The sequence below is a fragment of the Cynocephalus volans genome, chromosome 3, assembly GCF_027409185.1.
Source record: "Cynocephalus volans isolate mCynVol1 chromosome 3, mCynVol1.pri, whole genome shotgun sequence".
Lineage (NCBI taxonomy): Eukaryota > Metazoa > Chordata > Mammalia > Dermoptera > Cynocephalidae > Cynocephalus > Cynocephalus volans.
In genome coordinates, this window is record NC_084462.1 from 33847946 (window position 1) to 33874234 (window position 26289).

Sequence of the window (26289 nt, forward strand, 5' to 3'; positions counted from 1 at the left end):
TGGTGACTTCTGGATTTACATAACAGTACAAGGTGAGAATTGTAAAAACATCACAAGGCCATGCATAGCTTATAGCTAATAACCAACAAAGTCGTCCAGTACAGCAAGGAGAGAAGACTTCAACATAAAACAATCAGGAAGGGCTTTCCAGAGAAGGGAGGACAGGAGCCAAATCTTAAGTTAGAATTTAGATACCTGAAAAAGGAAAACCATAAATATACTCAAAACCACTGAACAGTACCTTTTAAAAAGGTAAATTTTATATGTGAATTATATCTCAATTAAAAAATATATGAAAGGATCTCTAGGCAGTTTTGCCTCCATACTTTTTGTTCATTGTTTTAACTAAATGATTCTTTCCAGAGTATGTGATCTGGGAGAAAATGATTTAGCAAAGAATATACTAGGGCATGGATTTACTCACTGTGATGCTTAATTTTATGTGCCAACCTGACTGGGCCACAGGATGCCCAGATAGGTGATTAAACATTATTTCTGGGTTTAGTAATGTTTATTAAACATTAAATAATGTTTAACATAAGGGTCTTTCTGGAAGACATCAGCATTTGAATTGGTGGCCGAGTAAAGAAGATGATCCCCCAGTGTGGGTGGGCCTCATCCAATTCATGGGGGGCCTGAATATGACAAAAAGACACAGGAACTTGGCCTGACTGCTAGAACTGGGACATCGCTCTTGGTGCTCCTTGTTCTCAGACCGTCAGACCAGGACTGGAATTACAACACTGGCTTTCTGACTCTCAGGCCTTCAAACTACACCACCAACTTCCCTGGGTCTCCAGCTTGCAGACAGCACATCATGGGACTTCCCAGCCTTTATAACCATGTGAGCCACACCTTATAATAAATCTCTTCCTAGAGATGCATGGAATCCTGACTGGCACACTCACCCTTCTCTCGAGAGCTGGTATGGCTACACAATGATTAATTAGAGAAATGGTACCCACTACTTCCAGAACAAGCCCTGAATAAATTGTAGCCCTCTGAGGTGACCGCTGGTCACAATTTAACTTCTAAGCAAAAGACGCAAGGAAAAGGTTTGGGTAAACATCAAACTGAGTATCTAATTTTTCAAGAATTCAGTAGTAACTTCTCAGCAGATAACTAAAAAATTTCTCCATGTTACAAACCAGAGCTTCGCCTCCTAAAAAAGTTCTAAATATAAGTCTATTCTTTACCCTGGCTGCTGAACTCAGAAGACTACAAAAGTCAGAAATAATAAAGAAAGGGTGGAGGAACTAAAAATACAAAATCCAGCTTGTCACTGGGCCGAACACTGACATGAGTTCTCACAATGGCCGCAGTGCCTGCCCAGTGCTGCCCTTTCTAGAAGGTAAGAGTGACCAAACTGGGCCTCAGCCTCCATGTGGGGGACATAATTTAACTGTCAGCTACAAGGACAACATGCATATAGACATACTCTTTCTTTTTAAAAAATAAAACAGTCACATGGTCAAAATTAAAACCTCATAGAAGGGCATAAAATAAGAAGCAAACTCCCATACTCCCCAGCTCCCATCCTCAGTGTGATCCTAGTGAAGTTTCTTACGTAAATTATAACTTTTTATTTCTGAAATGTTTATTATTAATGTGACCGAAATATTACACGTTATATGTTTTGTATAAAGGTAAGTCATCCAGAGCCTGATTTAATCAAAAACTGGGGCTAAATTCAGGTCCTAAGTTTAGAAACTTTTTTTTTTTTTAAAGATGGCTGGTAAGGGGATCCAGCACCACACTCTCCCGAGTGAGCCATAGGCCAGCCCCTAAATATAGAAACTTAAAATTTTCTTGAATATCTAATAAAGTTTCGTAGATATAACCTTTAAAAAACCACACATTTCAGCCTGTAAGTCAGATTTCACTTTATTTCTCTCTAGCCATGACAATACAAACTCTTCAAAGATTTATAAAATGTCACAGGTTGACAATCACCTGGAAACCATTTATTATTAATAACTAGATTAAGTCCTAAACCCATCAAGAAAAACCACCTAACACACCTAAGGTTAAAAAGAGACAATAGTGACATAGGCACATGTATGCCTTGACAAAGAAATCGACAGCTCCTGACAGATTCCCGATATTCAAGAGAGATGTAAAAACAAAATCTGTTACTTTCGATGTTGCCTGTAAAGAGAATTCAGGTAGTCCTTAGATGATAAGGTTAAGATGGACATAACTGAAGTCAATTGTAGGGGATGGGACGGGGATGGGATGGGGATGAGTAGGAAAGTTCAAGTAAACTAGGAATTGCAAGGGGGTCAGAAGTCATCTAATTAACAGTAGCATTGAAAATATGTAATCTTACAACAAAATGAGCACCAATTTGGAAAATTAATATCTATGGGCATTTTCTTCCCTAAACAGGGAACAGAGTAAATGTGGGAAACCAGATTTTTAGCAATATTCTTAGGAATTAAGGCAACCGCATGCCTGCAGCTACTAAACTTTCCAAAGTCTGAATATTAAAAAGGTCTCCACATGGTAATTATCTTAATATTTTAAATTCAAAAATGGATGTATTCTTCCAACAGCTAGCACATTCAAATTCTTATTGATCAACTTCTGGGTCTTACACATTCTGCTCATGAAAAGAGCTACATAACTGTGCCTTTTGTAAAGGGGCAAACGATTAGCCCATGGGGCAAATGAAGCTCCCCTGGTGTCAACAGGCAGTGCCTGCCCAGGGCTGCCGTGTTGGGGCAAGAACCCGAGGGTGGTCAGAAAGACAGCCAGCGCTGTTCTTTTGCTGCCGCTGTCATTCAGTGCAGAGTGCCTCTTTCCAAATAGAATCTGCCGTGTTGGGGCAAGAACCCGAGGGTGGTCAGAAAGACAGCCAGCGCTGTTCTTTTGCTGCCGCTGTCATTCAGTGCAGAGTGCCTCTTTCCAAATAGAATGAGCTGATCTCTAACATTTAACAGTAAACAGTGAGCCAGTAAACAAAGCCTATGCCAGCAGAGGAAAGGGGCCTTTAAAACAGATGAAGGGTCAGCCAGGCCTGTTCTTATCTCTCCTGTTCTCAAGGAAATTCCTCTAAGGTGAGCCAAGTTCAGCAGCTCATGTTAACCTGGAGCATCAATTTGTTGCTCTAGGAGGTTTTAGCCATCTAGTCAGATTCTCATAATTCAACTCTCCTAACAGTGCTCTAAGCCCCTGCTTGGGAAATTTCTAGGGAAGCAGATGAAACTAATTAGGACTCAGCCCATCAAAGGCAACCCAAGTATTTTACCAGCTGTGCACATAGACCTCCCCACAAGTGGGGCAAAGGCCATAGAAGAAACAGTTCTACCACAGGGTCCACAGTCACTGTCCTCCCCTCTTCAGCACTCTGCCCTGACAACCACAGCCTGTCTTCACCATGCTTCTTGTCCCCAAGGCACAAATACTTCTTTTCAGCTTATTTTTGTCATTTACCCACCTAACTGTGAAATGAGGCCTGTTGGGGGAAAGGGTAAAATCAAACAAACAATCCTCGGAACATGCAGGAAACAGTTGCTGGGCCAGCTGCACTCTTCTATGCAGGGTCCTCTTTGTCCATGGTCTCGGCATTGCTGGTGGTTTTCTTTTGCTCAGCCTCTGGCCCCTCAGGCAGAATGCTCGTGATGGTGTGGAGAAGAGCTTCAATCTGCTCCTCCGTGAGCCGTTCTTCACTCTCTTCCACCATCTGTGGAAGGAGAGAGAACCCTCAGGGGTGTGACAACTGAGCCTCACCATTCCGGTCCACCCATGCTGTTCATGGTCCCAGCCCAGCCTTCTGGCACACAGAGTTCAGGGCCTGTGTCTAGAACCACCTCTGGTCCCCAGGTCCTCTCCATCTTGCTCCATGGGAGGGTGAGGCCAGCTGAAATCCTGGGCTAAGCCAATGCAACTGCTCAAAATGTGTTGGTGAAAATATTGGGCTGCAGGATAGCATTTTTCTTTAAAGAAAAAGAAAACCCTAACAGTTCTATACCCATCCATGTATACATACAGACACAATTAATGTATATGCAAAAAAGTTCACATCTATGGAGTGAAATGGCACTTTATACACTTTTGTATATCACAGTGAGCATGTGTGACTTAATGAGCATCTGATGACCATCCACTATGTGCCACATGATTTATATCCTTCTTCTAATCCTTGGTACTGTTACCACTGGTAACAACAGCTTTTTAGGCCTTCCACATGCCTGGAGCTGCACCTCGCACTTTGTATCCATACTCTTTTAATCCTCACATCAGTACTGGCAAGGGCAGAACTGGAATCCCAAGCCAGGCCTGCCGAAGTCTAAAGCCCACAATCTGATGACACGTTCTTGGTCATCTCCTGGGAATGCAGAACAGGAGTCTGATGAGTGAGTTCTGGGAAACAATTCCTCACTGCCCCTTAACGGCCCACTTAAAACCTGGTTTGACACAGTTCTGGAAATCTGAACACAGAGATGATACCCACAATCATGGGCCGGTTTTCTTAGCCTCACCTCTAAGTCTAAACATAATGTAGTCAACCACCAGTCAAGTGACTTAACCACATCCACTTGGTGGTGTTAACCGTCTACCACAAACCATTCTCAGCTGAAGGTGTCTGGAGCCCTCTTCTATGGCATTTCCCACAGCAATCTCTGAAATCTGGCAATTGGGACCAAAAGGAGTCTTAAAAGAAATCCTGGCAGATTAAGTAAACCATGACAACAGGCTATGCTTACAGTCCTGAAAAGGACCTCAATCTGACTGCCTCACTTTAGAGATGACAGAAGAGAAATTAAAGAAGGCCTGTGATATAGCCAGGACCACACAGCAAGCTCCTGACAAGGCATGGTCTCCTCACTCCCCTCAGCCTCAAACTTCCACAACTAAAGAAGAATTCTGAGTGCTTCAGGGTGGGCGATCCTGAGGGGACCAATGGGGGCTACTTCCCATCATGCTGTGAAATACAACGACTACTGTCTAAAGATCCAAGGGGTCAGTAAAATGTAACTTCTCTCCTGAACAAGAAAAATCCTCAAAAATGCATTTTTTAAAATTAGACATGCAAAATTAGGTCTGTAAAAGCAGTAATCTAACAAAGACTGCCTTCAAAGAATACAGGAGGAAAGAGGGAAATAACCAATTTGATCATTAATCCAGAGAAATGCTGATCTCCACTTGAGAAAAGACCAGCTCCACGTATATGAAGAGTAAGCACATGCAGCTGACAGATACTCCTACCAATATCTGTGCAGCGCTCCCCAGCCGACGAGGGGCTCTCCCGGAACTGCTGCCACCAGAGCTTCTCAAGAGCCCTGTACATGAAGTCAGGACAGTTTACAGATGAGTAAGTACAGGCTGAGCATTCTGAGTAAAACTTAATCTGGGTCATACAGCAAGGAGGTGCAAGGTCTTTTGACTTTGAATCTCAGCTCCTTCTGGAACATATACCCTCTAGCAGGAGGTTTCTATTTTCTCCTCTCTTAAAGATGCTATACAGCTGACTAGAGTTCACTGGTTTCAGAGTATGGTTGTATGACCTCTGAGGAGCCTTCCTTTATATAAAACAAGAGAGGCGACCTTTCACCTCCCAGTTTCTGCGTCTAGCAGATGCAACACTGATTAGGTGCCAGCTAGGTATATTCTTAGCAACAGGGCAATGGCTTTCCAATTTTGCAAAATTTGCTAACAGCAGAAGCTTTTATCAATACCCAATCCTTGGAGTTAATTATAGTCAGAAACTTTTTTTTTTCAATCTAAGACTCCCAGTCACAAGAAGAAAACCTAAGCTGGATTAAGCTAAATGAAATATACACAAAAAAGAAACTTTCAGAAATCAAAAACTTACTAACCCCTCTTGGATCACTAGCATAAATAATAATAACTAACTTATTCTTTATCTTTTCATCCCAACATGGGAGAAACAGAGCCCAAGTAAAGTTTAAAGCACCATCTCAGGGCTGGCCAGTAGCTCAGCTGGTTAGAGTGTGGTGCTGATAACACCAACATCCAGGACTCAATCCCTGTACCAGCCAGTGCCAAAAAAAACCCCCCCAAAACAAAACAAAACAAAAACAAACAAAATAAAACAAAGCACCATCTCAACATTCTCAGCTACTAAAGGTTTCAAGCTGTTTAGAATATAAGAGCAGGTGAAATTTTAAAATCCAAAGTATTGGCAGATGGGTCAACATAAATGATAAAACTTTTATCATATGTAAAGATTATATCAATCTCCAGGGGCTGTCAAACTGGGCTGTTGAACTCCAAAAATGGTTGTTTCTCATTCTAAGCTGCCAAGCCTAATGTCCTACTTTTCTCAAAATGACAAAATTTAATAGCACCAACAGACACTTCTAGCTATTTGACCCAGAACAGCTCACTTAACCTCTCTAAATTCCAACTTTCTTTAATGTAAAATGAAAGTAATGCCTACAGTGAGGACCAAATGAGAACATGTGATAGTGTTTTATAAACCATAAAACTCTATATAACTCGAGACTTTTTATAATCACTAAATTACTAGCATGCATAGATAGTAGTGCTGCTCAGGACACTGGACTGTGAGGTCTCGGGGGTTCACAAACCTATCGTCTTCAGGCCAGAGGACTCACAAACCGTTCCGCATGAACACATGACAGGGCATGCTGGAAGTCACAGACCCTCTCTGTCCACCAGAGGCTCATGACAAATCACAACTGAGGCATAACTGAAGAAACGAAGCTTCAGCCTCTGAAAGAAACCTGGCTCCCACTGAATACTAACTAGTGCTGGGTGCCTGCTGGGCCCAAGGAGGCTAGCACAAGGATATTCCAAGTCCCCTGCGCTTTCCACCTGATGTGCGCCCACACTTCTTATCCCTCTCTGGTAGAAACAGACTGCTACAAGCCTTGGTAAATGATTTGCTAACTTTTGTAGTCAAATCCCAGTGGCAGTAGGTGGGGTAGGGGGTGGGGGATGGGGGCAGGAACCTGGCTATGAAATGGTCCAACTCCTGGGAAGCATCAGTTTTCATCAAGGCCTGTTTTGTAGAAAGGAGAAGAGAATGCTCTGAGGGGACACCACACACATCTTTCTTCTCACCATGCAAAAGCACATGGCTTGGAGGAAAAAAGTAAACCTCAGGTCAGACAGACCCAAATCAGTCATTCACTAGCCCTCAAGGCTAAAATGCGGAGAATATGTTCCAGCTTCCAAGACTGTGGTGAGGGCATTACAAGTGACACAGACAAGGCACCTGGGACTATGTCTGGTATACACTGGGCACTCTCAATAGCAGCTAACATTACCAAGTATTGACATGGAGCTTTCTACAGGATCTGGGATGAAGTCACACTAGTCCTCATCTCTTCTGTCTTTCTTTAAGCCACGAATAACATATGTTACTGATTAAAGCTGGAGGAGACACAACATACGATCTTTCACTGAGAGGAACAGGAATTAGTTTCTTGCTGTTTTGTTTTTTTCTCTCTTGTAAGTTGAATCTCTAACACAGTGTAAAGCATCAGAATAACGAGGATATTAAAAAAAAAAAAGCCTACACCATAGTAAAGGGTTCAGAATTCTGAACTGGTCAGCTGTCCAAAAGAAGCCTAAAGGCCAGGTCCCCTAGAAAGTCACCTTTTATGGAAGGAATTTTTTAAATTTTATTTTGTGTGCATTTTAAATGGCAGAAACAACTCTGGGAAGACAATGAAAGTTTAAGTAAAAAATTAAATACTCCATGACCCTGTAAAAAGTTTTTTTTAATACTCTAAAGATCACAGGTATTTTTTACCATTTTCTTTCATACTTTTTAAATGAAAATTTGACGAGCTGAATAGTTCTAAAACTGACATTGGAAACAGCTTTGTTCTCACCATATTAACTCAGACCAAGGTTCTTCTGGCATTAGATGGCCTGCTCAGCACCCGAAGCTCACCGATGTCTCTGCCCTGTGCAGCAGAGGAACTGCCCCAGGTGCCAATCCAGCAGCCACTCGACGTGCACCACTTGACCTCCTGTCCTCCATTCTGCTCACACTGTCTCAGGCCTTGCACTTGGGCTGCCTTCCCCAATTCTGAAGCCTATGCTGTGACTGCCATTTGGATGGTACAAGTCATGAGGCTCCACTGAATGGCTTCATGCAGGGAAGCAAGACGATCCCATTTGTGGTTTTAGAAAGTGAACTACATGGTGGTATAAAGATGGGCTAAAGGGGCCAGACTGCAGACAGGGAGAACGGCAAGGGGACAACTGCCAGAGCCTGGTGGAGAATGACGATGGAAGTGAAGGTGGTGCAGTAGGGAAAGAAGACAGAGTGAGAGAGGAGAGAAACAGCAAAGCTTGGGGACTAAGTCAGAGGGAAAAGGCACAGAATGACTTCAGGCCAGGGGGGCGAGAGAGGAAGAGTGTGTGGACCCATGCACACGAGCTCTATGAACTGAGAAGGCACAGGAAGGAAGAGTAGGGTGGGAGGGCAGGGGTGGGAGGAAGAGTTTAATGTTTTCATGCAACATCTGGTTGGCAACAACCCCTACAGGGAGGCAATGGCCAGAATGGTCTAGGACATTGGGGAGACAGAGCTGCCAAGTCACAGGCCCAGACCCTGCGGGAGGAATTAAATTGCTTCCAGTCTTCTCCTTTCCTTAAGTCCATATTAACTAGAAGCAAATCAGTGAGGTCTCCTTTGTCTTACAAAATGGGGTGGTTGTGCAGTCTCTTCAAAAAATGGCAGATCCTGGCTTGCCCATCTTCAGTCTTTTTACATCTCAGACCCAGAAAACAGCCCCTCAAGTTCAGGCCTCGCTCACTCACCAGCTGGATCTCCACAGCAGTCACAGGCCTGTGGTTCAGCAGCTGAAGCTTTTCAGCTCTGTCGGAAGAAAAGTGCAAAGCATTTAAAACTTGCATGTCCCTAAGGACCTTGAATCTTAACCAAGCTATTTAGAGAATACTTTGCCAGATAAAAAATGGGAGAATCACTGGAACAAGGCCCTCGGTTTCTTCGACTGTAAAACAAGAGAATGAGCACAGGAGAGCGTATGTCAGTGACTCCCTTATGCATGGGAACAAATGTATATCAGAACCTTAAAGGGCAGGGAGTCACAATGGCAAGAAAGAAAGCAAAAGCAGAAACACAGTTTTAAAAAACATACTTGACACAGTAACTTCTATTTGGAAAATGTGAAAAAATAAGGGCCAGCCCATGACTCACTTGGGAGAGAGAGTGTGGTGCTGATAACACCAAGGCCACGGGTTTGGATCCCTATATAGGGATGGCCAGTTAGCTCACTTGGGAGAGCGTGGTGCTGACAACACCAAGTCAAGGGTTAAGATCCCCCTACCAGTCATCTTTAAAAAAAAAAAAAAAGGAAAATGTGAAAAAATAATGTTTTCTTAATTCAAATTAGAGAAAGTAAAGGGCTGGCTGGTTAGCTCGCTTGGTTAGACTGTGGTACTGACAACACCGAGCTCAAGGGTTCAGATCCTTGTCAAGGCCAGCCACCAAAAAAAAAAAAAGGGTAACATACTAGAGAAAGTAAAGATTAACAAAATCATTTTGGTGGCTCGGTCATCACTTACAAATATTTGAGAATTCCTTTTTGATATTAAGATTAAATGTTACTCAGATTTGACCTGTTAGCAAACAAAACAAGGACTATAACGGTGCAGGAGCTAATACACAGAGCATAAGGTATAGTCCTCTGCCCTCAAGAGCTTACAATCCATTTGGGGAAAGAATACAAACACATGCCCATTCTCACAACAAAAGATTTAAAAGATAGTAATTTTCATCTGTCACAAAGGAATATACAGCTCATTGCTTAAGGGGTGGTTGTGATCTGAGGACCCTAAAGGATAGGACTTCAAAGGAAAGTGAATGACTTCAATTACCCCCCCTGGGCAGGTGACAATTTCTCAAAACTTTCTCTCTCAATCTGATCTGGAGCTCCAGATCCATCTTTCAATTCAGTTCAATAAATATTTATTGAGTTTCAAGACATTCTGGAAAAAAAGATGAATAAGCCACAATTCCCACAGCCATGTGTTTGGGGAAGCAGGACAAGTTACTCACTTTCCCTGAGCCTCAGTTTCATCATTTGTAAAAAAAAAAAAAAAGAGTGATAACAATACTTACTATCTCATGAGGGGGTCAGGAGTGATGAAAATCTTACCATTTACGGTGGCAGCAGCTACCATTTACTGTGTGTTTTCCATATGGTAAGCACATTTAGCCATCAGACTTAACTGACGCTGAGATAGTAAATAATTTCCAAGATTACACAGCCAGTAATTGGCAGAGCTGGGATTCTGCCATCAAAGCTCACATTCCCAACCATCTGCTTCTAGTATAAATGCAACAATGAATGGCAAGTGTTCATACTGATGACAGTCCCACAATAGTTTCTCCATAAATGGTAGCCGTAAAGAGCTACAGAGGTGTGGAACACAAGGAGGAAGAGTCATCTAGGACAAGACTGTAAAGGGTCCTGACTATTGAGAGGCTGGATGTTACTTTGTACACACCAGAGAGCAACCAAGGAAAACAGTGACATGCACCAGCTGGGACAGGTGGCGATTCTGGATGACCTGAGAGAAGGGAGGCAGAGGCAAGTGAAGAGAGCACTGTGACACTCCCAGTGGGAGAAAACGAGGCCATGAGCTTGGGCAGCAGTGGCAGGGATGACAATGGGAGTCTGGACCCCACAACTGCCCAGCAGGGTGGGGATGAAGGAACTGGCAGAGTCAAGCTTAACCTGAGTGTTTGGAACAAACACATTATTTAAAGTTAAATTTGAGTTTGCGGTTCTTTTGTAACAACTATGAAGAGGTGTCTATGAAAAAGTTTGTCTAGTTTGAGTTCTAATTTGGTCTAGAACTAAAGTAGAACACCAGAGCTAGATTTATTTGCAAGGAATTATGTGAAACCACACGTGGCTATCTGGTCCTGAGCACAACTGCAGAGTAAGTGAAGGCCCAAGACTGAACGCCATAAAGCACGTGCCATGAAGGTGCTGGGAGGAAGGGCAGCAGAGGACGTGGGAAGGAGCAGAAAAAGAAAAAGAAAACCTAGGAGAGCAGTGTCAGGGAAACCAAGAGGAAAATGTCAGGACAGCGGGATCATAAACAATGTAAAAGAAAAAGTAGGGGATAGTGTAGACATCACTGGATTAGCCAAAAAAGAGGTCAGTGGTGGCCTGTGTGAGCAGTTCAGTGGAATGACCGCTGTGCTGACAACTGGACGGGGGGATGGAGGACTGACTGTGGAGAAAAGAGCCTCGTGACAAAACGGAAGGAAAATAGCAACTAGCGCTGAGGAGGGCCTGGCCTGGAGGGAGAGCACAGACCATCCGCCGCTAGAACACACGTGGAGGGGGCAGCGGCAGTCGAGAAGCAGAAAGATGCTCAGAAACTGTAGGCCAAAGTTCCAACTCATGTTGCACTGAGACCACAGCAATGTGAAAAGAAAAGGCAAATCTGAGAGGATATGAAGGGAGGTTGTGGATAGTGCTCTCCGTGGAGCAGAAGTAAAGCTCCCATCCAAGAGGTCTGCGTGTGAAGTGGGGTGATGAGGACTAAAGGCTGAAGGGAATCTGGTAAGGAGGGACTAGGAGTAATACAAGCAACAAAAACATTCACAACTGCTCCCTTAAAAACCCCAACTCTGGGTCAAACCAACTGAGCGGGCTCCTTGTCCTACACCCAAGGAGCAGGGCACTGCTAGAGTAGAGTCAGAGACCCCATGCACTGCGTGCTCAGGTCTGCTGCTGGGGAGGGCGCAGCACCCCGCCCATTCCTAACCAAGCTTATCTCACCGTCTGTCCTCTCCCCCCTTGCTTCTCCTCTCATTGCGCATGAGCTCCTGCCCCAGCTGACCACCAAAACTGTTCTGGCTCAAGGGTCTAGGGACCTCCACACTGACAAATCTAGTGTCTGCTTCCCTGTTCTAGTACCCAGTTTCAGTGACATCTGACACTGCTGATCACTCCCTCCTGAAAACTTTCTACCCTCATGGTTCCACACCATTCTTCCCCGTTCTCCTCTTCCGTTTCTCACTCCTCCTCCTCCATCTCTCTCTGGGGTTTCTTGCCTGCTGCTGGCACCTAGCACTCCCATGGTACCACCTTTCACCCTCTGACCCTCCTACTGAGTTCCTCACCCGACTCACAACCTCAACTGCTACTATAGGCTTTAACAAGAAAACCATGTTTTCATGCTGACCGAGCTGAGTTCTACCTTTGTAGCCAACTGCCTACTAGACCTCTCCACCTAGACTGCTCAGACACACATTGAACCCAACACACCCCCTAGTGATCTCACTATTCTTCCCAACAAACCAGCTTTTTTTCTCTGTTCTTCTGGTATTAGTGAAGAGCAAACACCCAGGCCAAACTCCTGAGGTCATCTCTGACTCCTCCCTTTCACCCGCTGCCCGTGTGCAGTCACCAAGCGTTACTGATTATATTTCTTTCAAGATACCTGTCCCCTCCTCACCATTTATACAGGCCACTTCAACCTCTTGGTCAGAGGACAATGCCTCCATCCTCAGGGGTCTAGTGCGTCTTCAGTCTCCCTTTACCCTTATAAAGTATCTTTTAAAAGATGGAAGTGTGGTTATCTCATTATCCTGCTTAACCCTTCCCTGTGCTCACAGGCACTGGTATGAGCTTGAATCTCCTTAGTTCAGCCCCCGAACCCTTTGAAGTTTGTATTTGTCAGTCTGTCTAGCTTCATACAGCTCTAATTTTCCTAAGCACTCACATCCCAATCAACCCAAACTGCAAGCACTGCACAGAAAAGCAGTACGCTACTTCCCGACTCCACGCCCCACTCAGCACACGCTGCTCCCTCTGCTTAGAAGGCACTTCCTCACCTGCGTTTGGCTCACTCTTCCTTCAGATCAAATCCTAGTGTCACTTCTTACAGACGAAATGGTATACTCAAATTCTGATACTTCAGCGTCTCTCCACTATCTCCCCACTACCATAGCACCTACTGAATTCATCCTTGTATCCCTGACAACTGAGACAAAGTTAGCATAAGATAAATGTAGACTGAAGGATAAATTAAAGAAAGAGCCAAGAGAAGTTCACGGCACAGACAAGTGGAGAACTCTGGGGAGGCATGCTCTGAAAGCCAATGGGGTAACCAGACTCTAGACACTAGGGAAAACTGACAACCCATCCATCTACTCTGAGCTTTGCTGGTCCTAGAAGAAATCGTTCCTAATACGGTGTCAAGAGTGATATGTGCACCGAAGAGTCCCTTTCAGGGACTCAAAGTTATTTACAGACCTACGTAAGCTGGACCTTGAAGCAAGTTCTCCCTCTATTCCTGGCAGACATAGCAGTTCTCAGTATGAGAACTGGGGCTACAAGCCAGGATGGAAGTTCCTTGAAAACTAAATACCTCAAGCAAAAATTAAAATGATTAAAGAAACAAATGCTTTGGGGGAAGTAACATTCTACAGAAACAATGACATAGGCATATTTGAAAATGTGCACAGAATGTCAGACTTCAAGGAAACCTTACAGTGAGTGAGGGAAATATTGTCACTTCCTGGCATGCCCAGGAACCTTAAGATATCACACATAGTAGGCAAAGTCTAACGTCTGCCTTGGTTTAGCTTCCTAACATTGAGATTTTAAAAAGTCTAATCTAGGATTCTTTGTCAAAATGTGCCACAAAATAAACTAAAAAGAAATCTATGTGGTTATTCCTGCTGCATTTATGTAAATAACCAGACAAACCGGTCTTGCCATGATTCTCTCTGGTAGAAATGGGGTTGACTATAGACAGAAAAATTTATGTTTCAAAGAAAACTATAGTACACCTATTATTAGACTCATTTACCATTTTTGAGTTCTATTATCTACCTGTAGACTAAATTCTAAATTCTTCTAGTTTTCTCTAACATCTGGCTACAACTCTAAGAAGAACTGCTCTGTTTCTGAAGACCTATAAGCTGAAGCTGGACAACGTGATGTAAATTTCAAGGGACAAGTTTCATGTGTGATGTGTGGGCCACACTGAGAGTTCACCAAAAACACCTGATGCATAACCAGAGACATTCAAACTGCAAACCAGGATGAGAAGTTGCTCACTCCATGCTGTAGAGACCTTTGTTACCCAAGATCACGGGAACAAGACTTCCTATTAAAATGAGACTCTGAAACTCTTAATTTTTCCTTATTTATGCCTTCCTCATTCACTTGAAAGGATGATGCTGTAGTTAAAATTTCCAAATATGTGTCTTCTGTGAGTAACTTGCAGATTGTCACTCCCTGCTTCAACCTAGTCATAGGATGCTAGATGACCTACTAACTGAACAGGAAGGAGTCTTGCAGTTGCTGACACTTCTTGCTGCACTTGGATAAATAAATCAAGCATTACAGAGACTCAGTTACAAAAGATAAATGAGCAGACTACTCGGCTAAAACGGGTAGACTCCTCTGACTTGTCCTTTGATCTGTTTGATTTTAATTGGTTTGGTTCATGGTGGCCCTGGCTAAGGAGCGTTCTCTAAATTCTTGGTATTATTCCAGGATAGTAATAATAGTAACCTCCCAGGTGTGCAGTATTCTCTCAAAAGCTTTAAATGTTTTTGTGCAGCCATCCTATGAATGTCAAACGGTCTCTTGCCAAGTGGTCAAAGGGCTGAAAAGCAAAGAAATGCATGATAATGAGGACACCTTAACCTGTGAATGACATGCTGAGACCAGGAAGGCAGTATGATGGTAACTGAGAGTGGCACTAATGCCCTTAGTTTTGGTCAGGCTCTGGTGAGAGTCTGACCAAAAGAGGAGAAATGTTATATAAAGATTATAGGAGGCCATTGTTTTGGACTAAGTTCCTGAACTAGGCCCCAACAGACCAGAGTAAAAACCAAAATGTGTCACCCCTTCTAAGTTCTATGTCACTTAGGCTGTGGTCTGACATTCCAGAGAAGTCAGGAAAAAGATAACAGCCAATTTCCAGAACAGGCCAGTAGAAATCTGCAATGGGTATGATAATGAAGTTCCCTCTGCTTTAATCCTTACACAAAAGAGATGGCCTGGAGTAACCCAATGTAAACTAATCAGTTATTTTCTATTGTTCTGTCTCCCTGACCCCGCCTTACAAGGAAAGTAACTTTGAAATGAACAGTCTGCTTTTTGTTCTTTGTTTCTTTCTCCAGCTTTTTCTGTCTATAAAACCAACCCCCTCTGCTTGGCTCATTGGAGCACTTATTCTATTTTATGGAATAACGTATTGCCCAATTCTAGAATTTCAATAAAGCCAATCGAGATCTTCAACTAAAAAAAAAAAGAAAAAGGAAAAAATGGCATGGGACATAGTGTCAAGGTGACTTAAGCGTCCAGTCCCAACTCTATCATTTTGCTGAATAAGGCTATGAAGTCAAGCAAAACATAGTTCTCACCCTACACTCAAAAATCTAACAGTGGAGGTATTTAAACAAATTAATGGAGTCCCCGTCTGCACTAAAAGAAACGGACCAGTTCAGGGTTCTATCTCCTCTCCCTGAGAGAATGGTAGAGAAAAACTCTATCGGGCTATTCCGACACAAGGGTTATAGAGCCCAGCAGTTCCTGTTATAAATGTGATTCCTGTCTTAAACTGTACTGGCTAGCACAGGATGGTGCAGGTCTTGATGGTATTTGGCAAGCGGCCCCCTGGGTCATCAGGCGCTGAGGCCATTCTAATTCCACTGAGCTGCTACCTGCCAGCAGGAGCCAGGCCCCAGCCACAGGGGAAGAAGGCTGCCAGCGCCCTCTGCTGGCTTTTGTACAACACTGCCTGCAGCTTTTGCTCCTGGCAGTCATGGAACCATTCATTTCATGAAAGGTAGAGATTAGGTCACAAAGGACTTTATAAATCTTCAATTTCGGGATTACAAATGGAAAAAGAGAGCTGAAATTAATCCTTCTCTGTATATTACAGTCTGCTTTAAATTTATATAGATTATGGTCAATCAACTTGCTAGGCAATTTCTATTTGTAGGTTTCTTGAACAGTAGCCAGATCCACATTTGTAGCAGAAAAAACGTAGGGAGATTAGGAAGCAAAACACCAGCCCAGACAAATAGCAGAGAAGAGGACTTAAAATCAACCCTTAGGACTCTTGCTGTAGACAAGATGGAGCCCATTGATGCCTAGCTCTCCAAGCTTACTATGAAAATTTCTGGACAAAATAAATAAGCAATAACCTGAGGGGTCTAAAAAGTAAACAAAAGTAGGTAAACTGGGCAGGGAAACAAAACTTGAAGCAGTTGGGGTGGAGGATGGATGTGAGTTTCTCAGGGTTTTTCCCCTCTTTTCTCTTGGGGCCAGGGCAGGCCCTTAGCAGAGCTGTGGTTGTGACTCCACAGACAGTTAAAACTCCAAGAGAAATCCCACCTCCTTGGTCAGAAGACTGGGAATGAGAGCGCCTGAGATCTGGAGATCAGGTGAAACTCACAACTCAAGGGCAGCTCCACGGAGGACCAGCAAGAGGTGTAGCCAGGAAGGGAGCCCTTTGGGAACAAAGAGTGCCAAAGAATCCCTTTTTTTCTCTTCCTGCTCTGCCCATGGGCGGCCCCAGTAACAACCATACACTGGGCAGTTAAAACTTTCAGAAAAACCTGCTACTTATGGACAGAGAACCAAAAAAGGGTTCCATGTGGGCAAGAGAGAAGAGAGCTAGAGAAGGGGATTCCTTCAAATTTGAGTAACAATCAACACAAATCCTAGGTTCACCCTAAGCTATTTACATACAGCAAACATCAAATAGACCCAGCACAGCAAAGACACTGAGAAGTGAGCAATTAAACCACCACTCCAGTCCCACATGCAAAGGTTTTAAAAGATAAGCTGACACTGAAATCCTTGCCCATGGATGGCAAGCCTGACTTCAGGGTTGATTGCCTACTGAAATAAAAAAAGCAACACTAACCAGAGGCTTTTAACAGGACCTACAGTCCAAACAATGTAATACTCAAAATGCCCAGGACACAATCTAAAATTACCCCAACCAGGAAAATATGACTCATTCTCAAGGGAAGACAATCAACAGAGGCCAAGTGCACGATAACCCAGATGTCAGAATTATCAAAGACTTTAGCTATTAAAACAACATTGGGCAAAAGTAAACATTCCTGAAATGAAAGGAATAATAGAAATTCTCAAGAAAGAGACAAAAGCTATTTTTAAAAACCCTGAAATTTTAGAACTAACAAATATCTGAAATAAAAAATTCATTGATGGGCTTAATAACAGAGTGAAGATGACAGAAGAATCTGTGAATTTATAGAAAGATCAATAGAAATTATCCCATTTGTGGACTAATGGGTACAAAACTATGCTACCTTCATTGTACAGTATTTGCATTTATTGAAACAACACAATATACCACATAAATATGTACAAGTAAATGTCAAAATATTCTGAATAAACAAAAAATTTATCCCATTTGAACAACAAAGCAAAAAGAAGGAACAGAGTCTTGGACACTTGCATAATAGCATCAAAGGTCTAACAGCTGTGTTTTTAGAGTTCAAGAAAGAGAAAAGAAAGGGGCCAGGAGAACGGAAGAATAGGGAGTTAACCATTTAATGGGCTCAGAGTTTCAGTTTTGCAAGATGAAAAATGTTCTGTGGACAGATGGCAGTGATGACTGTACAATGAGAATGTACTTAATGATACTGAGCTGCACACTTAAATAGTTAAAATGGTAAAAAAATAGTAATAACAACATTCAGATATTTAAAAAGAAAAAGACAAATACCATATGATTCCACTTGTATGAGGCAGTCAAATTCATAGAAACAGAAAATAGAATGGTGGTTGCCAGGGACAGGGGAGCAGCAAATGAGGAGTTGTTTAAGGGATACATAGTTTCAGTTTTGCAAGATGAAAAAGTTCTGGACATTGGTCCCACAATAATGTGAATATATTCAACACTACCGAACTATACACTTAAAAATACTTACGGTGGTAAAGTTTATGTTATGTGTATTTTATCACAATTAAAAATAAAATGTTAGGCTGGCCAGTTGACTCAGTTGGTTACAGCACGGTGTTATAACACCAAGGTAAGGGTTTGGATTGCCTTAACGGCCAGCCGCAAAAAAAAAAAAAAGAGAGACACACACACACACACACACACACACACACACACACACACACACACACACACACACACACACACACACACACACACACACACACACACACACACACACACACACACACACACACACACACACACACACACACACACACACACACACACACACACACACACACACACACACACACACGCGTGCGTGATGTTTGTCTTCAGAGTTCATTTGAAGAAGGGAGGCCAGGAGAGAAGTGCATTTAATTTACTGATTGTGTACCAACTATGTGCCTGAAATAGAAAATTATTATCCTGAATGAAATGGCAAAAGCTTTTGGAATTTATCGGCTCTGGTGTTAATTCTAAAAGACTTGGGCTAGTTTTCTTCTCATGTAAACTCTTGATCTATGATGTTTTTAACTTTTACAAGCTGAACTCATTCAAGAAAGTCACTGAGAAAAGTAATTGAGCACTAGAAGAGCTGACAGAATATTATTAAGCCACTTTTGCCTGAAGCAAACACAATTGTCAAATGATTTTACTGACCAACTTTATAAAAGCACTTTAATTTGTGAAACACACCTTTCATCCAATTTAGTCTGAATGCTGGGAGCGGGTGATGGTATAGGTCATACAAACTGGGACTCCAAGAAAAGACTTTGAGATTTTAAAAAACACTAAGTTCTGTTCCTGGCTCTAGAAGGGTCCCTATGTCTAACTCTCAGTGGCCTCATCCACAATACCATGATCTTACTTTAAAAGAGCACTGTGTGTTAATTATGAATCCAAAACCCAACTGAATATAAACACATGGGCGCTGAGGATGGCTTTTTAAAGCTATCTTTTCATTCTGTGTCACTCTCTTCCTACTTAAAATAGTTTTTACTCAGCCCAGCTGGTTAGAGTGCCGTGCTGTAACACCAAGGTCAAGGGTTCGGATCTCCATACCCACCAGCTGCCAAGCAACAAAAAAAAGATAATCTTTACTTACTTGGTCAACTTGTGGCTTTTCATTGCTGTGAGGAATTCACTGACAATCTCAGGACTCTGGTACCTGCATGGTGTTTTTGATATGTATTTTAATGTCTACCAAAAAAAAAGGAAAAGGCAAGCATAAGACAAAGAACCCTGAATGAGAAAAAGTGAAGGCAATGGCTATAATTTAGTATTCTAATATTTTGTTTAAAAATCCTCTATAAAATGCTTTCAAGGAGAGCCAATCTTCATATAACATGAATTCCAGAAGGAGAAAACCAGTAAGGTAGAACAGGAAGAAAAATTAGTAAAGTTTTAGAAGAAAACTTTCCTGATCTACAAAAAAAACCCCCCAAACTAAATCTGACAACTGCGCTATCATATTCAGACATTCATTCATTCATTCATTCATTCATTTATTTGGCAGCTGCCCAGTCAGACAATTATTTTAAAGAGAGGAAACCTGAAAAATAAAATAAATAGCCATGAGTCTACATGGATATATATCACTGGATAAAGAAATAAATGAGTAAGAGGGAACAACTCCCTCTTACTAACTAATAAACCTAGAAGGAATAAGAAAAGTAAAAAATCACCATTAGGCAAATGCACCATAACAATCATTACTGCAGGGAAAGATCCATGACCAATGCATGCTAAAATTAACGGTTGAACACTTAAGGAGAAGTAAGATATATGCACATCTTCAAACATCTCCCCCCAAATATTTATTAATTACTATGGTGGTTTTAACATAAACCCATAAATTCTTTGATATCCCTCCCTTCAAGAGGTAAAGCTTGATCTCCTTCCCCATGAATGTGGCCTAGACTTGGTGAATCCTTCCTAACAGAATATGGAAACAGTAAAATAACATTACAGAGAAACCAGGCAGATACCATCTTAACCAAGTGATCAAAGGTAATTGACATCGTCAGTAATAAGACACACGGATTGCATGTAACCCCTGACATCATGCAACGAGGGCACATCACCTCTGTGGCATTCTTCTGCAAAAGCCATAAACTCAGTCTAATCATGAGAAAACATCAGAAAAACGCATATCAAGGTACATTCAAAATACCTGACCAATACTCTTCAGAAGTGTCAAGGTCATGGAACACAAGGAAAGAATAAGGAATTGGTGCAGATTGGAGAACATTTAGGAGACATGTTAACTAAATACAAAATTATCCTGGATTGGATTCCAGAACAGAACAAAGACAGTAGTGGGAAAATGGCAACTTCAAATAAAATCTTTAGTTACCACATACCAGTATCAATTTCTTAGTTTTGATAATTGTCCCACAGTTATGTAAGATGTTAACATAGAGAAAAGTAGAGGAAGGGTTTATGAGAACCTTTAGCACTATCTATGCAGATCTTCTGTAGGAATAAAATTATTTCAAAGTAAAAGCCTTTTATTTCTCTTAAAAGAGGGAACTTGGGCTGGCCAGTTAGCTCACTTGGGAGAGCATGGTGCTGGTAACACCAAGGTCACAGGTTTGGATCCCCTTACCAGCCAGGAGCCAAAAAAAAAAAAAAAAGAGGGGACCCTACCTAGACATAATCTGAGAGGAATTTCAAATCAGAAAAATAAACAGTAACCTTAAGCGTCTGTAGTGGATTGAATTATGTTCCCCCAAAACTACTGAAGCTTGAATTGTGTCCCCCAAGCTTTATGTACTAGAAACTTAGCCCCCACTGTTACTGTTAAGAGGGTGGGAAATCCTGTTATGGTAATTGAAAGGTGGAGACTTAAAGAGATTGGATTGTAGGACTGTGCAGTAGTGAAAGGATTAAAAATGGTGATCAAGGGCATGGTTCTGAGGGCTTTAAAAGAAGAGGAGAGTCTATCTCTATCTCTCTCTGCTCTCTGTGCTTCCACCATCTTGCAGCGTAAGACCCCTGAGTCACTGCAGCCACCACCAGATGGACTTTGGACTTCCCAGCCTCAGAAACTATAAGCAATAAATTTCATTTTCTTTATAAACCACCCAGTTCAATGTACTTTGTCATAAGAAACAAAAACGGACTAATACAGTGTCTAAGTTAAGAGTCTCTCAGAAGTACAAAAATCAGGTTGGGCTCAGACCATAACACCAAATACTAATAGACAACATAATACTTATAGAGCTTAGCAGAATAAAAGTTGAACCCAAAAACTTCACATTCATATTCACATTAAGAACACTAGAATTCCATATTCTAAGGCATAAAAAGTCTCAAAACATTTAATACCACAGTAACTTTCCATGAGGCACCATGAATTAAAAGCAAGAACTTATATAGAGTGGCAGTGAGCTTAGACTAATCAAGTATAGAGGTAAGAGAAATCAATAGTTTGACATTTAGTTACAAAACTAATTACCAACAAATATTTTCTTCCTTGTAAGAGATGAACTACGTAATGTAAAGAACATGAGTGAATAAAGAAATTAACAGGGTTTTTTTTTTTTTTTTTTTTAAAAGATGACCGGTAAGGGGATCTTAACCCTTGACTTGGTGCTGTCAGCACCACACTCAGCCAGTGAGCGAACCGGTCATCCGTATATGGGATCCGAACCCGGAGCCTTGGTGTTATCAGCACCGCACTCTCCCGAGTGAGCCACGGGCCGGCCCCTTAACAGGGTTTTAAAAACACGATTAAATGAGCAACACTGGAGGAGCAGGAATGGTGATGAAAGGGCTAAACCCCTCACTTTCCTTAAAAATTAAGGATTATGATCACTTGATTTAAGTTTACTAACGTCTTTGAAAAGATAATTAAAACCAAATCCTCTATAGAGGTAAAAATCAGAATTGACAGTAAATACCAAGAGAGCATTAAATTAAAATGACATATAAAGATCAATTATTACATACAAATATAATGGCTTAAACTTTCTTTGTTAAGATTGGGAGAGAACACAGCAAAATGTCAAGTAGCTATTAAGCTTATGAATTATTTTTGCTTTCTTCTTCCTGCTTTTGGTGCCTTCTAAGTTTTCTACAATAAAAAGCATTACTTTTTGTGTAATAAAGAATTTGGCCTTGCCCAAAGAGAAGGTCTCGCTTTTGCCCTAGCTTTCTGGGACGTAATCTCCAGGCCCTTGGAAAGTTATGCCTAATAAGAGCATCTCTGCCTGGGGCCTTAGGTCATACTGGATAGTCTTAACTTAGGGTAGAGGCTGGCCCCACTTGTATAGTTTTAGGGTAGTAACTGGCCACTTGTAATAACTCTGGGCACCGAGGTTCAGTTAAGCTTCCCTGGTTAGCAATATTCTGTGCATATTGTCATATAACCATTTCAGAAGAGTAGTGTGTCCTGACTCCATGGGTGAGGACAAGGGAAACTGCTTTCCTTGGTCAATCTTAATCTGCATCTTTTCCCTGTAATAAACCATAATTGTGAATATAATAGCTTTCAGTGAGTTCTGAAAGTCCTTCTAGTGAATTATTGAACCTGAGGGTGGTTCAGGGTAGGGATCCCCAAACTTGCAATTGGTGTTTAGAAGCGAGGGCAGTCTTACAAACTATTCCTTCTAACTCTGTAGTTGGCCAACCCCTGCAGGTGGCCAAATTCCTCCCACTTTTACAAACAGAATAAAAACTGGGTTACAATAAAACTATTCAAGTCAGATAAGAAGCAATCTTGATTTGGTGGCCAGTCATCAGTAGAATAAACCAACCTCCCTCAACGGCAGTGTAGGCAGGCCCTCCAGAAGCCCAGGCTTACTTCATAGGTGATAGTATTCAAGTTCTGTTGCCCAGAACTGTGTTTATTCTTTCCACTTTCTTTACGCTGCTCTTTCAGATCAGTTAGTAACTGGAACACCTAGGAAGAGATATATAAAAGCTATTTATGAATAAATTTGAGAAATATATCTATTCCAAGGTCAATGGTTTTGAAGGATAAACAGAAAAGTGTAATACCTCCTTTTTTCCACAAACCTACCTCCCAACTCTTGGACTAGAGCAAACATGAGTCCCAGAAGCATGTGACATTTAAAAAATGCTTTTATCTAAGCCAAATAATTCAAATTAATTAGTAAACTTAAAATATTTCAAATGTTTCCTATCAATACACATCAAATTACTGATCTCCTCTTATCTCAAAAATATACTGAGGACTCGAAAGTAAATTTTCCCAAAATAAAAATATACATATTTTTAAAAGGATTCTGATTCTCTAATATGAAAATCTAGTACAATAATTTCTTTCTGGAAAAGAAAAATGGAGGCAAGTGATTAAAAAAAAGAGGGAAGGAAGGAAGGAAGGGGGAAGGGAGGGAGAGAGAGAAGGAGGGAGGCAGGCAGGCAGGCAGGCAGGGAGGAATGCTATGGATCTTTAAAAGTAAACCTTCCACACAAGGGAAAACATGTGCATAAGTGCTGGGGGTGGAGGAATCTCTTTCCAGAGGTACTATCAGAGAACTGAAGGAAATATAGGCTCACAGACCATTACTATATACAATGCAACCCCTCCCATGCCTACCATTCCTTTCATAAATAGTGGCATGATATCCAATGAATGCAATGTTTCCCCAATGGATAAAACACCCAAACACCCAGCAAAGTCCAAACTGGACAAGGAAGTTCCTAAAAGCCAATGGCTTGACCAGTAACCATTTCTTTCTTTCTTTTTTTTTTTCTTTTTTTAAAAGATGACTGGTAAGGGGATCTTAACCCTTGACTTGGTGTTGTCAGCACCACACTCCCCCAAGTGAGCGAACCGGCCATCCCTATATAGGGATCCAAACCCGTGGCCTTGGTGTTATCAGCACCACACTCTCCCAAGTGAACCACGGGCCAGGCCTACCAGGAACCATTTCTTTCCTGTTATGAGCAGCAATCATTTATGATGAACCTCTAGGAAGGAAGAAATATGGCCCACTGTTACTACTACTACCTTCTATATGTATCACACGATGGACACTCAGACCTCTTCTAAGTCTTCCAGAGTTTAGACTCTGGCATATGGAAAATGGACAGTCAATGTATGAATGGTTCTTTCTATATCTGGAGTTAATCCACCAGATGGTTTTGCTAGTACCAAACAGGACCCAGGAAAATTAGGATGTTGGCAAGTATACTGTCACATCTCCTCTCATCAACCTCATTCCTTCTTTCCTCTTTCCCCAGCAACCCCACCACAAAGCCCCCCAAATTATAAATCTGTTAATTCCTACCAAACTATTCACAACAGTGAGTCAACTAAACTCTCACTTTCAAAATGAGGGTGTTATCCATACCCATAAGACTATTTGAGGATCAAAATAGAAAGGAAAAGCCCCAGCCTGAGCATGAAAATAAAACACCAGGAGACAGGGACTCAACCAAAGTGTATTAGGCAGGCAAAATGAACAAGCGGGTTGCCCTCTCGGAAGTGGGAGCAGCGGCAGGGAGAATCAGGTGGGCCTTTTATATCCAGTTACGCTGAGCTGGACTGCTCCTATTGGCTAAGAAGGAAGGGGAGGGAAGTGTGCGGGAAGGGGATGTGGTGGTGAAGAAGGGGGAGGGGGTTTCTTGTGATTCTCGGAAAATGTGCTGTTCTAGGGACCTGAAACTCTCTGCAGCCATTTTGGGTGTTCCTCCCGTCCACCCGCTGCCATCTTAGACATCGGCTAAAACACAATTGCCTAACAAAAATGATAACACATAAAGCATTTTATAGGTAAAGGGTGGTAATTAGGAAAAGGTATAAATACTTTAATAGTAAACTTTTGCAGACAGAAGTTCTAAAATAGATGCTTCCACCCCATGAAGACATCCCAAATGATGATCAAGAATCTTTGGAATTTAAGGAAGGTTGCCTACTGTAAACTAAGGTCTTCCCAACGTCCCTGAAGTACTATGTATAATTTGCCAACCTTAGACTATTCCAAGGTCTAGAGCTTCTGGATAGCTGAACATGTGGACTTTCCTGAAGGGTAGTGCACCTGGGAAGGGCATAGCAGCTCCACATCCCTTCCGCCACGTAGCTCTTCCTCTGGCTGTTTATGCTTTATAGTAAATGGGTAAATATAAGTGTTTCCCTGAGTTCTGTTAGCCACACAGCAAATTAATTGAACCCAAGGAGGGGGTTGTGGGAACCCCAATTTATAACCAGTTTGTCAGAAGCACATGTAAAACAACCTGTAGCTTTGGATTGGCATCAGAAGGGGGGTGAGTAGTCTTGGGGACTAAGCCCCTGACCTGTGGGAACTGACGCTCTTTCCAAGTAGACAGCATTAGTAGTGAAAGAGAGGGCACCTAACTCATGTCCACTGAGGAATTGGTTGCAACTGACGGCCCTGGCTTAGGGAAACATGATTTGGGAAGAAAAAGGAAAAATGAGTGGGGGATAAGGGACCTTTAACTCCTGGGTAGCCACATGGCCACCCATGATATGGAGTCACAGCAGTGCTGCAGTTACTAAGTTACCAGTGGAATTTAGAGATAGATCCAACTCCTGGAGAGTTTGTTCACTGGATGCATAAGGAAATGCAGACTAATAAGAAAAAAGCAAAACATACAATGCCTTGGTTACTGTTACCAGTAATAGCTAAAATGAAAGTAAAAGAGAGTGTTGACTGGGGAGTGTTTGCCCTACTAATATCGTAAAACAGAAGGAATGTAAACATGCCCTTCAAGCAATTTTCATGGGCATGCTAAATAGGAACCAGTAAGGCTGCATGAGTTCACAGAATGTAGAGCAGAAGCTGCAGTGCTGGTGCTATAGACTGGATGCCCCCCAACCTCACTGAAGCTTAAACCCCCCACTGTGACTGTTGAGGGAGGGAAATCCATTATGATAATTGAAAGGTGGGCCTTGGAGAAGTGATTAGATTGTTGGACCATGCAATAGTGAATGGATTAAAAATGGTAGTCATGGGCACGGTTGAGGGCATGAAAAAGCAGAGTGCACCAGCAGCTCTCTCTGCTCTGCCATTTTTTACCATGTGAGACCCCTGGGTCACTGTCACCACTACCAAGGCCTTCACCAAATGTGTTCCCTGGACTTTGGACTTTCCATACTCCAAAACCGTAAGCAATAAATTCCAGTTTCTTACAAATTACCCAGTTCCATATATTTTGTTATTAGCAACAGAAACTGACTAATATAGAAAACTGAGGGGCCAGCCCGTGGCTCACTTGGGAGAGCATGGTGTTGACAACACCAAGTCAAGGGTTAGGATTCCCTTACTGGTCATCTTTAAAAAAGAAAAGAAAACTGGTACCAGAGAACTGGGGTGTTGAGGAAAGGCTGGAAGAATCTGAAGGAGCAGGCTAGAAAAAGCC

General features: G+C 42.1%; 1 protein-coding gene across 3 annotated transcripts in view; it reads right to left on the reverse strand.

Moving 5' to 3' along the window:
* Positions 1 to 1868: 1868 nt before the first annotated feature.
* CRCP (CGRP receptor component) overlaps positions 1869 to 26289 on the reverse strand; it is a 35413-nt gene continuing 10992 nt past the window's right edge. Inside the window, exons 3-6 of one of the 3 annotated variants that reach the window (XM_063089483.1) lie at positions 22745 to 22843; positions 19043 to 19137; positions 8767 to 8824; positions 1869 to 3685 (exon numbers count right to left, since the gene is read on the reverse strand). In XM_063089483.1, the coding sequence (XP_062945553.1) occupies positions 3536 to 3685; positions 8767 to 8824; positions 19043 to 19137; positions 22745 to 22843 (402 nt within the window). In that variant the 3' untranslated portion in view covers positions 1869 to 3535. Of the gene's footprint in view, positions 3686 to 8766; positions 8825 to 19042; positions 19138 to 22697; positions 22844 to 26289 lie in introns of those variants that run through there. The other 2 variants (XM_063089485.1, XM_063089484.1) reach the window with 2 other exon arrangements.